At 47.0% G+C, this 13,416-nt stretch overlaps 1 protein-coding gene across 4 annotated transcripts in view; it reads left to right on the forward strand.

Moving 5' to 3' along the window:
* Positions 1-13,416, forward strand: part of LOC127574709 (protein spire homolog 1-like) — a 210,604-nt gene that overhangs the window by 95,144 nt on the left and 102,044 nt on the right. For all 4 annotated transcript variants that reach the window (XM_052023996.1, XM_052023995.1, XM_052023999.1 and 1 more), the window contains exon 3: positions 1,888-2,118. In XM_052023996.1, the coding sequence (XP_051879956.1) occupies positions 1,888-2,118 (231 nt within the window). The remainder of the gene's footprint in view (positions 1-1,887; positions 2,119-13,416) is intronic.

The following is a 13,416-nucleotide window of genomic DNA, read 5'->3' on the forward strand; positions in this document are numbered from 1 at the left end:
CTTCAGCCCATGATGACTGTACCAACCATGATGCCAATTTGAACTATCCCCGTCTGCCTGCACATGATCCATAATCCTCCTGTTCATGTGCCCATCTAAATGCCTCGTAAACATTGCTATGGTAAATGCTTCCACCACCTCCCCTGGCAGTGCCTTCAAGGCACCTTCCACTCTCTGTGTAAAGTAAAACTTGCCTAGTAAATCTCCTCTAAACTTTTCCCCTCTCACAAAGCTGTTCCCTCTAGCATCAGAACTGGGGAAGGTCAGAAGTCAAGAGTTTTGTTGCAGCCATTCCTGATTTCTCCGCACCCTTTCCTCTTCAACTTAAAACATAAATTTCTAACGTGTCCAAGATCTGAAATTTTAACTCTGTTTCTCCCTCCATAGATGCTGCCTGACCTGCTGAGTATCTCCAGTGTTTTCTGGGTTTTTATGCCTGTGATCCCTGTGGTGGGAATGTGTTGCTTACTCCTCTGGCTTTCACTTTTTGTTTCGTACACAGAGTAGTAATGTTTGTTTTGTCGGAAACTCTAAGAGATGGTGCTGTGTAAGATAAGATCAGAGACGGAAGAGTTCTGTTTATGCAATCACACTCTATTTCCAGCAGAATTGTAAATGCTTTCAACTGTCCCCAAGTATTTAACCAAATACTAGTACTGACGGAGAAATGGGGTCCAAAAGCGAAACAAGGTGAATCAAGGCATGCAACCCGTAAGAGATTTCTGAATTAATACCTGAGGTATCAGCAGATTAGTCCTGGAAGTGACACATGATAAGAGGTCCCAGGGTCAAAGGTTGCAGCCACTAGTCTTTGAATTAAGTGCCACAAGGTCATTATGTTGAGAAGCATTTTGTCTTGTGTTAGGAAATGCTAAGTCATCTCCCAAAACTGCTGAGGGTGTAAGGGGAGTGGAGTGTTTGAAGGGTGGGGATTTGATTGCAAATTTCAGAATTGTAATTGAGCAAAGAGTTATGAAACCAAGGTAGGCAGGTGGAGCTAAGAAACAGATTGGCCACGATCTAATTGACTGGCAAAAGAGGCAGGAGTTAATTTGGATAAGTGCGAGGTGTTGCACTTTAAGCAGACAAATGAGTGTAGGACTTCCACAGTGAATGGTAGGACTCTGGGGAGTGTTGTAGAACAGAGGGACCTAGGAGTACAAGTACATTGTTCCCTGAAAGTGGTGTTGCAGATGGACAGGATGGTGAATAAGGCTTTTGGCACACTGGCCTTCATCAGTCAGGGCACTGAATATAGAAGTTGAGATGTTATGTTACAGTTGTAAAAGATGTTGGTGAGGCTACATTTGGAATATCATGTTCAGGTTTGGTCACCTTTCTATAGGAAAGATACCATTAAGCTGGAAAAAGTGCAGAAGAGATTTATGAGGATGATGCCGGGACTCAAGGGACCGACTTATGGAGAGAGTTTGAACAGGTTGGGACTTCTTCCATTGGAGTGTAGGAGAATGAGAGGTGATCTTATAGAGGTGTATAAAAATTATAAGGGGCATATATAGGGTGGATGTGAAGTCTTTTTTTCTCCCAGAGTTGGGAATCGAGAACTAAAGGGCAGGGATTTAATAAGAACCTTTTCTCCCAGAGAGTGGTCAGTATATTGGAATGACCTGCCAGAGGAAGTGGTTGAGGCAGGTACATTACATATTTTAATGGTACATGGGTAGGAAAGGTTTAGAGGGATATGGGCCAAACACGGGCAAAGGCTTAGATGGGAACCTTGGTCGGCATGGACCAGTTGGGCTGAAGGGCCTGTTTCTGTGCTGTGTAACTCTGAGGTGCAAAATTGCCCCCTCCCTGTCAGCTTTGCTTTGCAACTGTGTTTTATGTCATCCTTCTAATCCTGATTTTTGCACCCAATCCTCACAGGTGATCGAGTCCGTGGGAATCCTCGTTTACAAGGCCTTGGATTGGGGCCTGAAAGATAATGAAGAACGGGAGCTCAGTCCACCGCTGGAGCACTTGATAGACCGCATGACAAATATCCTGGATGAAGGGCTGGCAGCTGAAGGAAGCCTGGATGAAGGGTATGATGGTCAGGAAGAAGAGGACGAGCAGAAAGAAATTACCGCAATAAGGAATTTTAAACACGTGATGATGGTGAGTCCTCATTTCAAATGACCCTCTTTTGCCTGACATATTGTGGGCTTTTTCCTTGTATGATGGATATTTATTTGTGGGATAAACATGGAACGTCTCATCACACAACACTGTCCTGCGCACAGTCGTGGCAAACTTCTCATCGTTTGAAATAAAGCAATAGGTGGTTGTTATCAGGCCAATGGAATAAGATTACTGTATAATTTATAGCTCTGACGTCGGCCATTTGGCCCAAGAGTTCCAATCTACTCTTCATGCTCCCTATGTGCGTCTGTTTGATCTAATTCCATTGGCATATCATAGAACATAGATTTTGGTCACCCAATTATAGGAAGGATGTGGTGGCTTTGGAGAGGGTTCAGAAGAGACTTATCAGGATGCTGCCTGGATTAGAGAGCATGTGTATGAGGCAAGGTTGGAAAAACTGGGGTTGTTTTCTCTGGAGCTGAGGGGAGACCTGATAAAAGTTTATGAGATTAGGAGAGGCAAAGATAGACGTATCTTTTCCCCAGGGTCGAAATGTCAAATACTAGAGGGTATGCATTTAAGGGGAAAGTTCAAAGGAGATGTGTGAGGCAATCTCCTGTGAACAGAGAGGAGTGGGTGCCTGGGATGCACTGCCAGGGGTGGTAGTGGAGGCAGATAGGATAGAGGCGTTTAAGAGGCTCTTAGATAGGCACATGGATGTGTAGAGAATGGAGGGATATGGACATTGTGCAGGTGGAAGGGGCTGGTTTAGTTAGGCATTTAATTATAAGATAAGATTTCTTTATTAGTCACATGTACATTGAAACAGACAATGAAATGCATCTTTTGCGTAGAGTGTTCTGGGGGCAGCCCGCAAGTGTCACCACACTTCTGGCACCAACGTAGCGTGCCCACAACTTCCTAACCCGTACGTCTTTGGAATATGGGGGGAAACCAGAGCACCCGGAGGAAACCCACGCAGACACGGGGAGAACGTACAAACTCCTTGCAGACAACAGCTGGAATTGAACCCGGGTCGCTGGCGCTGTAATAGTGTTGCGTTAACTGCTATACTCGGCACAATATCGTGGGCTGTAGGGCCTGTTCCTGTGCTGTGCCGTTCTATGTTCTAGAACGGTACAGCACTGGAACGGGCCCTTCAGCCCACAATGTCTGTGCTGAACACAATACCAATAACCTTCCACTCCCTTTATCCCTCACACACAGGAGATCGTTCAGCCCATCAGGTTCCCAGCTCCAATCCACTTTCTTTCCCCCTTCAACGTATTCTCTCTGGCATGCTCTCTTGGTCTTTCTCATCACCTCCTTTGGTTCTTTTGACACTTAACTACACTAGGGGCTAATTTAGCACAGGCAGTTAACCTACCAGCATGTATTTGGAAAGTAAGTGAAAACCCATGCAGTCACACAGAAAACATACAAACTTCACTCAGACAACCCCCAGGGTCAGGACTGAACCCAGATCCCTGGAGCTGTAAGGCAGCAGTATTAACTGCTGTGCCGCAGTGGCACCCATGTTGTAACCCCATTAAATACATCAATGCTGTCAGCCTCGCCCATCCCTTTGGCAGCAGCCTCTCGCAGCTCTGGGTAGAGAAGTTTCTCTTGGACTTGCACCTGCAGTCATTAGTGATCCTTGGATATTTATCACCTCTGGGTTGGATATCTGAGAGTTTGGAACGAAATCCATGTGAGGTTGAACTTGGTAAATTGGTTAGCCCAGAGATTAGGAAGTCAAGTTAGTTGTTGGTTTCCTGGGACTTATGAAAGCCACGTACACCTCTGCAAAGTTGAAGAAGATAAACCAAACTTGTGCCAAAGAATCCAATCAACCAAAACATTTGGGAAATGCAGGGAATAGGAGCCAGAGTAGGCCATTTGGCCCTGAGGCCTCATTTGAATTTCAGTAAGTTCACGGCTGATCACATCCATAGCTGGTGAGGTGGGGGTGTGGCTTGGGATGGGGAAACATTGGAAACCAGTTGGTGGATATCATGGGAGAGTTGGATTTGGGATATCGTCTCTAATGATAGCTTAAGGAGGAGGGAACAGATCCGAGGTCCGAGCCAGAATTGGAGAATCACGAGGTTTGGGGTCCAGGTCCCAAGACTTGGTGAATTGTAGGGGTGGGACTTGAGATCAGGGCTCAGGGCCTGGGGCTCTGAATTGGGAATGGTGCTATATAAATGCAACAAAAGACCAATATAGAAAGTTGGCTCACAAATCAGCCCCGATCTTATTGGGCAGTGGTTCCATTTATTAATTAATGAGTCACCATAGATTTTATAAGAATGATACAGACCAATCTAATTCTAAAGATGGGGCAAGAATAGTTTCAGCAAATTGGAACCCAGCACTTGGATGGTCAGGGTGGTGATGGATTTAGGATACCGGCATTAAAGTTTGGGACTCAGACCCTGAGGGTGGTGTGGAGAAAGTGTCCTAGTCAGAATGTCTGGTTAACCCAGGAGTCTCCAGCAACCGGTGCCTGTGGGACAACTGATCCAGGTTCCTTGCCGTGCTCCACAAAGTGCCTTGTGATGGGAGCAATGTTAACCTGTGAGCCCCGACACAGAAACCTCAGGGTTGCTAGGTGACTGGCCCTGGAAGTGCTTGGTCAAATTTCTGCAGTAATGAAAATGTCCATTGTTACATTTAACTCTGAAGAAAGTCAATTTTTAATTGTGTAATGCTGAAGAAATACAACAATATCCAATAGAATTTATCCTTTTTTTTATTATTCATTCAAGGGATGTGGGCTTCGCAGGCTGAGCCAGCATTTAATTGCCCATCCCTAGTTGCCCTCGAGAAGGTGGTGGTGAGCTGCCTTCTTGAACCACTGCAGTCCTTGAGATGTGGGTGTAACCACAAAGCTGTTATGGAGGGAGTTCCAGGATCTTGACCCAACGACAGTGAAGGAACTGCGATATGTTTCCAAGTCAAGATGGTGTGTGGCTTGGAGGGCAACTTCCAGGTGGTGGTGCTCCCATCTGTTTTGCTGCCCTTGCCCTTCTAGCTGGTGGAGGTTATGGGGTTGTAAGGTGCTGTCGAAGGATTCTAGGTGAGTTACTGTAGTGCATCCTGTGGATGGTATAAACTGCTGCTACTGTGCGATGGTGGTGGAGTGAGTGAATGGTTGTAGACGGGGTGTCTATCAAGCAGGCTGCTATGTCCTGTCTGTTGTTGAGCTTCTTGAGTGTTGAGGCTGCACTCATCCAGGCAAGTGGAGAGTATTCCATCACACTCCTGAATGAGCCTTGTAGATGGTGGACAGGTCTTGGGGAGTTGGGAGGTGAGTTACCACAGGATTCCTGGTTTCTGACCTACTCTTGCAGCCACACTGTGTATGTGGCTGGTTCAGTTCAGTTTCTGGTCAATGATAACCTCCCCGTGATATTGATAGTGCAGGATTCAGTGATGGTAATGTCAGGGGGTGAGAGCTGGAATTTCTTGGATGTCGTCATTGCCGTGCACTTGTGTGGCGCAAATGAAACTTGCCGCCCATTAGCCCAGGACTGGATGTTGTCTGGGTCTTTCTGCATTTGGATGAGGACTGCTTCATTATCTGAGGCTAATGTGCAAACATCCCTACTTCTGACCTCACGACTGGAGGAAAGTCATTGATAAAGTAGCTGAAAACGGGGCCCAGGACACTCCCCTCAGGAACTCCTGCAGAGATGGCATGTGGCTGAGATAATTGATCTCCAACCACCACAACCATCCTCCTCTGTCCAAGGTACGATTCCAACCAGCTGGGGATTTTCTAGGCATTTCCTTTTGCTTTTTTTAAAAGATAAACTTTATACATAATATACACAGTAAATACAATTGGAATGTTTCTTTCTCTACACTCACTGTGCCTTCAGTTTAATACATTCCCTCACAATGCATCAACACTCGTGTTTCCTCCTTCAACAGTGCACCATGAAGCATTTGAGAGGCAGTTAGACAACCCCACAGGGTACACAGGCATATCCCCCTAGTTCAGACTCTCCACTCCAAGGAAACACTGTCTCAGCATCCACCCTGCCCCTTCTCTGCGAACCTCCCACATTTTAATGTGACTATGCTCTCCTGCATTAAACAATTCCATTTCAGATGTTCATTCTGTAATATCTAACGTGCGCTCTTGCTTTAACTGTGTGTTGATTTCTACATGCGCTAACCATCATCGATCATTATTTACACAGTGGCAGCTTTGCATAAGTGACCATATATTGTATCGATGAGCTCTGATGGTAATTAATGTCTAGCTTGCCTGGTTTAACAGCAGAAGATAGGAAGTTGCTCTCTCCAGCTGTGTCACCAACAGCTGTCATCCTGGTTTGTTGGTTATTTTAACTACTGTTTCTTCATGGACCGTTTAATTGCAAGGATTTTCTGGTTGCAATCCGCTCAAATTTTTTTTGCCCCATCTTTAGGTTTAAATTCTTATAAAATCTCTGGCAAGACCACTTTAATTAGTAAATGAAGCCACTCCTCAATAAGATTGGCGCTGATGTAGGATTAACTCTCTCTATACTGGCCTTCTGTGCATTTATTTAACAATCTTCACAATCTCAGGCCTTCCTGAGTGTTTCATGGTCACTGTGCTTTGAAGGGTAGTCGATGGGTGTAACATGGGAAACGTGGCGACCATTTGGTGCAGAGAAAGATCCCACAAATTGCAAAGGGATGAGGACAAAGTAATCTGACTTGCGATAATTGATTGAGGGTTAAGAGTTACCCAAGACACTACTCAGACTCCCCTGCTCTGCTGTGGAAGGCTCCGTTAGAATCTTTAGCAGCCAATTGAAAACACACAATAGTTTAAATCCAGGAGCGCGGCATTCCTACAGAAGTGTCCACCTAGATTCTTTATTCCTCTCTCACAAGCAACTCTGAGGCACGACTTGCTCCCAACTAGGTGACGGTGAACATCCACATTAATGATTGGTGTTGATGAGTCAAAGGTTAAGGAGGGCACATCTTTAAAAGAATTCTTCTTCTTCGTTTGGCTCCAGATTGCAGCTCTATAGAACTCTGGTTAGACCACACTTGGAGTATTGTGTTCAGTTCTGGTCGCCTCATTATAGGAAGGATGCGGAAGCTTTAGGGAGGGTGCAGAGGAGATTTAACAGGATGTTGCCTGGATTGGAGAGCATGACTTAAGAGGATAGGTTGAGTGAGCTAGGGCTTTTTTCTCTTTGGAGAGAAGAAGGATGAGAGGTGACTTGATAGAGGTGTACAAGATGATAAGAGGCATAGATCAAGTGGACAGTCAGAGGGCGAAAATAGCTAGTACAAGGGGGCATAATTTTAAGGTGATTGGAGGAAGATATAAGGGGGACGTCAGAGGTAAGTTTTTTATACAGAGTGGTGGGTGCACAGAATGCACTGCCAGCAGAGGTTGTGGGGGCAGATACATTAGGGACATTTAAGAGACTCTTAGATAGCCACATAAATGATAGAGAAATGGGGGGCTATGTGGGAGGGAAGGGTTAGATAGATCTCAGAGCAGGATAAAATGTCGGCACAACATTGTGGGCTGAAGGGCCTGTACTGTGCTGTAATGTTCTATGAAAGGTGAAAAATGTACTATGTTAGACGGTGAGAAGCTACCCTCAGTCTATCATAGTCACAGTGAGATACAGCATGGAAGCAGGCCCTTCGGCCCGAGTCCGTGCTGACCCTTGTCCACGTATTTACACATTAATCCCATTATGTTTTATTCTTCCCACATGCTCATCAACTGCCCCCAGGTTTGACCACTTACCTCCACACCAAGGGCAATTTACAGTTGCCAATTAACACCTACCATCTATCTCCCACCAGCCTCTGTCTCTAAATTACACCCCCCCCCCCCCCACACCCCACCCCGGCTCTCCTGCTCCCACTGGGCTCCATCTGCCCCTCATCCTCCACCTCACGCGGTTCAACCCATCACCTACCAGCCGCAGTCTCAGCCCTCCCTCTCATACTGGCTATCTTCCCTCTAGACTCTCAGTCCCCCTGCAGGGTCCCGACCCAAAACGTCAACCATCCCTCTACTGCCACAGGTGCTGCCTGACCCACTGAGTTCGTCCAGCAGTCCGTTATTTGTTTCCCCATCCTTGGGATGTGGGAGGAAACTGGAGCACCCGTAGGAAACCTACACAGTCACCGGGACTCAAAGGCAGCACCCAGGGTCAGGATCGAACCTGGGTCTCTAGCGCTGTGAGGCTGCGGCCCTATCAGCTGCACCACTGTGCCGCCCACGCTTGGCCAAGCTTAGTTCCTTCCTATGTGGCCTTGTGGCAGACTTTGGAAGCATTGCATTTGAAACTCCTTTGGATGTCGTATTGTTGGTGATGTGAATTTTACCTGCCGATGTTTCACTATCTTCAATCTTGCCTCACTCCACCGATCAGGCACGTAGACAGCTGCCTGAGGCTGTTGGGGTCCTTCGTTAAGGACTATGGATGCTGATTACCAGTGTCCAACGCGGATGCCGATGTGTGGCTTCCTGCCAAGTTCAAGCAGAGCTGGGGACAGAGAAGTCCCAACCAGATGTTGTTTTATTTCAGATATAAAAACAGCAAATGCTGGAAATACTCAGCAGGTCAGGCAGCATCTGTGAGGAAAAAGTAGTTAATGTTTCGGGTCAAAGACCCTTCATCTATATTTATAAGGATGCTACCCCACTCCCGGACACAAGCCCCTCTCCGTGATTCCCAGTACATAATCTTCTCCTCTCATCTCCCTGCTCACCTGTCACCTATTATCTCTGCCTGGAGGGAAATGGACAAATAAGGGAGCTGCAGTCACCTGGTCCTCCACTTGCCAGTGTCAAAGAGGTTTGCTGTTCTCTTCAGAGACTCTCCCGATGGCCGCTCCAGATCCAGGCCGCTCCAGATCCAGGCCTCAAGGCGGAGAGGGCCACAGTGACCCTGAGTGGAATAATGCGGACAGAGAAGAGGTCCCACTCATCTCACCTGAGGAACATCCTCCCTCATTTGACATCGTGCAGTGGGTCATGAGCAGAGAATTTTCGTCAATAAGTTGTCAACAGTGGTTTGAGGGTTAATCATATGAACTCCCACTTGAACTTGCTTTGCCCACCTTCCCACCCACCCCCCACTGAACATAGAACAGTGCAGCACAGGAACAGGCTCTTTAGCCCACAAAGTCTGTGCTGAACACAATGCCAAATTAAACTAAATCTCTTTTGATCTATATCCGTTCCCTGCATATTTATGTGTTTATCTAACAGCACCACCAGGCCTCAAGGACAGCTTCTAACCCGCTGAACGGACCTCTTGTACATTAATGATCTCTTGACCTCTCAAACTACCTCACCGTAGACCTTGCTCCTTAATTTCTGCCTGTACTGTACTTTATTTGTAACTAACACTATATTCTGAATTCTGTTATTACTTTCCCCTTGTACTGCTTCAAAGTATTGGTATTGGTTTATTGTTGTCATTTGTACCGAAGTACAGTGAAAAACTTGTCTTGCATACCGGTCGTACAGTCAATTCATTACACAGTGCAGTTACATTGAGTTAGTACAGAGTCCATTGAGGTAGTACAGGTAAAAACAATAACAGTACAGAGTAAAGTGTCACAGCTACAGAGGAAGTGCAGTGCAGGTAGACAATAAAGTGCAAGGTCACAACAAGGTAGATTGTGAGGTCAGAGTCTATCTCATCGTGTAAGGGAACCTTTCAATAGTCTTATCACAGTGGGATAGAAGCTGTCAAGCCTGGAGGTACGTGCCCTCAGGCTGCTGTATCTTCTACCCGATGGAAGAGGAGAGAAGAGAGAATGACCCGGGTGGGTGGGGTCTTTGATTATGCTGGCTGCTTCACCAAGGCAGCGAGAGGTAAAGACAGAGTCCAAGGAGGGGAGGCTGGTGTCTGTGATGCTCTGGGCTGTGTCCAAAACTCTGCAGTTTCTTGCGGTCCTGGGCAGAGCAGTTGCCATACCAGGCTGTGATGCATCCAAATAGGATGCTTTCTGTAGTGCAAAGTATTTGTGTTTTGAAATTATCTGTATGGATGGGTTGCGAAACTAAGTTTTTCCACTGTATCTTGGTACATGTGACAATAATAAACCAAAACCAATACTCTTAAATGCCACTATCATATCTGCTTCCACCACTTTCCCTGGCAGCCCATTCCAGGCAACCTACCACTCTGTGCAAACAAAAACTTGCCTGCACATCTCCTTTAAACGCTCACACACAAAATGCTGGAGAAACTCGGCAGGTCAGGCAGCATCTATGGAGGGAAGTAAACTGTCCTGATGAAGGGTCTCGACCCGAAACGTCAGCTGTTTATTTCCCACCATGGATGCTGCCTGACCTGCGGAGTTTCTCCAGCATTTTGTGTGTGTTGCTCCAGATTCCAGCATCAGGAGAATCTCTTGTCTCCTTTAAACTCTCCCCTCTCACTGGTCAACCATTGGTCGACCAACCTGTCCATTTCTTGTGGTTGACAGCCTTCCCCCCCACCAATTAGAATGTGAATAATCTCTGACTGAACTAAGTGGTTGGATCCTAGCTGTCAGCAGAGGCATCCTTTGCTTTATACCATCTCTTTCAATCATTAATAAATGAAAGTGCAAAATAAAATGAATACGTCGCTTATTTTTAATGACCTGCATCAATTTTCTTCCATGGGTTGCATTCAGCAATTTCTGGCGATTAATTTTTAATTCTTCAAAGGTTCTGAAGGCCTTCCTGAAGAGTTGGCAGCTTTAACATTCAAGCTCAGCAGGTGACCCGGAAGGCTGATGTCTGAATTATTAGCTTAATGATCTGTGAGGCTAATTTAATTTTACAGTCATTGAAGCACATTTTCAAACTTCAGCAAATAAACCTTAATTTACTGCTGGCCATTTCATCAGTACATTGGATAAATAAACTTAATGTTCTTATGTTTCCACGTATACCCAGTTCTTCATTAATGAGGCAGGAAGCATTGAAGTCTTTCACGCTTGGCCTCCTGAGGACCGACACAGATTGCCGTTGAAGTAAAGGTTGTGGTCACGGGGGGGGGGAGGGAGGCTGGTCTGGTTACCATGGCAGCTCTTGTGTTTATCGCATGATGAGGAGAGGCCTGACACCCCTTCGTTAAATTCAGTAAAATGCTGCAAGGTTTAAATTTACTTTTTAACTAGGTTTACAAGTTGATTCTGTGAAGAGTCCGAGAGCTTTTGTAACTGGTTCAGATTTGGATATAATGAGTGTTGTTCAATAGTCCGGTATCTGTCGTTGGACACCTGGCATTTTGGTCATGTGGAATATTTATTTTCTTGATTTATTGGTTGGAGTAAAGATTTCACTTACCTGTGAGGTGAACCATTATTCAAAGTTATGCACAAAATTAGTCACAAAACTGTGACTTGAATTATAATCTGATCCCTTAAACATGTAAGAGTTAGTAGCAGGACCAGGCTTTGAACCTTGTCTGTCATTGACTGGTCCTCAGCCTGTTCACTTCCCCCATCCAATCCCCACTTCCTCTGATCCCCATGGGATCCGAAATTCTAAGGACTTCTGGCAGCACAGTGGCGCAGCTGGTAGAGCCACTGCCTCTCTGGCGACCTGGGTTCGATCCTGACCTCCGGTGCTGTCTGTGTGGAGTTTACATGTTCTCTCTGTGACTGCGTGGACTGTACTCTACATTCCTCCCATATGAGATAAGATATCTTTATTAGTCACATGTACATTGAAACACACAGTGAAATGATCTTTTGTGTAGAGCGTTCTGGGAGCAGCCCGCAAGTGTTGCCACGCTTCCGGCCCCAACATACCATGCCCGCAACTTTCTAACCCGAATGTCTTTGAAATGTGATAGCATTACATTAACCGCTATACTACTGTGCCTGCCATATCCCAAAGACCTGCTGATAGGTTAATTAGCTGCTGTAAAATACCCCTAGTTTGGGGGTGTGGTGGGAGGGTCAGTGATGGGCATTGTGCGATAGGTCATAGGGCAATAAGTAGGGCATGGGAGAGCTGAGAGCCAGCATTGTCAATGGGCCAAACTGCTCCTATACTATAAGAAAACAAAGTGGGATCTGCATTTCAGTAGTGACTTCACAAACCTGCTCTCTATGAACTGTAGTCACTGTTGAAGGTAACTGCTGGCAATTTACACACAAGCTTGTACAAGCGGTAATAATAATAAGCAGGTGACCTTTTCAAGGTTGTGTTGGTTGAGGCATAGACATTGAGCGAGGTGGGTGCACAATAGAAGTTCTGTGATGCGGAGGAGCCCAGCAGAAATGAAGTGTCGATGGGGATGGTGGTGAAGTGAGGTGGGAAAGGGAGAAGTAAAGGAAAAGCAGGTGGGGGAAGAGGAGGCACAGTCGGTAACGGTGGGGGGGGGAATGGGGGGTAGAAGTTGGGAAAGTTTGGTGAAGAACAAAAGGATCCCACAGCCCAATGATGTGACGGAAAGCGATGTGAGACCCCAAGGGAGTGGACCACCAATCTGTCGGTGGGTCAGTAGGACATATTCACTCACTGCACAAACACCAGCCTGGTAACATACACACCCACTGACCCACCCACCCCCTACGCCGTATCCCACCCATAGCCCACACCCCACCACACCCACCCCTACACTGTATCCCACACCTCACCACACCCACACACCCCCTACACTGTGTCCCACCCAACCCACCGACCCAGCCATAGCCCACACCCCTACACTGTATCCCACACCCCACCACACCCACACACCCCCTACACTGTATCCCACACCCCACCACACCCACCCACCCCCTACGCCGTATCCCACCACACCCATCGACCCACCCACCCCCTACAGCGTATCCTACCCAACCCGCCAACACACCCACCCCTTATACCTACACCACTCCACACCCACCGACCCAGCCATAGCTCTCACACACCCACCCACCCCATACACTGTATCCCACCCACTCCCTACACCATGTCCCAGCACACCCACCGACCCACCCACCTCCTACACCTACACCCCTCCACACCCACTGACCCACCCATAGCCCACACCCCACCAATCCAGCCACCTCCTGCACCGCATCCCACTGACCCACCCACCCCTACACCGTATCCCACCACACCCACCGACCCAGCCATACCCCACACCCCACCACACCCACTGACCCACCCACCCCCTACACCATATCCCACCCAACCCACCCATGTCCCACCCAACCCACCGACCCAGCCATACCCCACACTAAATCACATCCCAACCAATGACTCACCTACCGACTTCCCAAATACCATTCCTTTCACCGTGCTGAGCAGGAGCAAGTGTTGATAAATTGTCCCTTTCCTCCACTCTCACCTGC

The sequence above is a fragment of the Pristis pectinata genome, chromosome 9 (assembly GCF_009764475.1).
Source record: "Pristis pectinata isolate sPriPec2 chromosome 9, sPriPec2.1.pri, whole genome shotgun sequence".
NCBI classification, from domain to species: Eukaryota; Metazoa; Chordata; class Chondrichthyes; order Rhinopristiformes; family Pristidae; genus Pristis; species Pristis pectinata.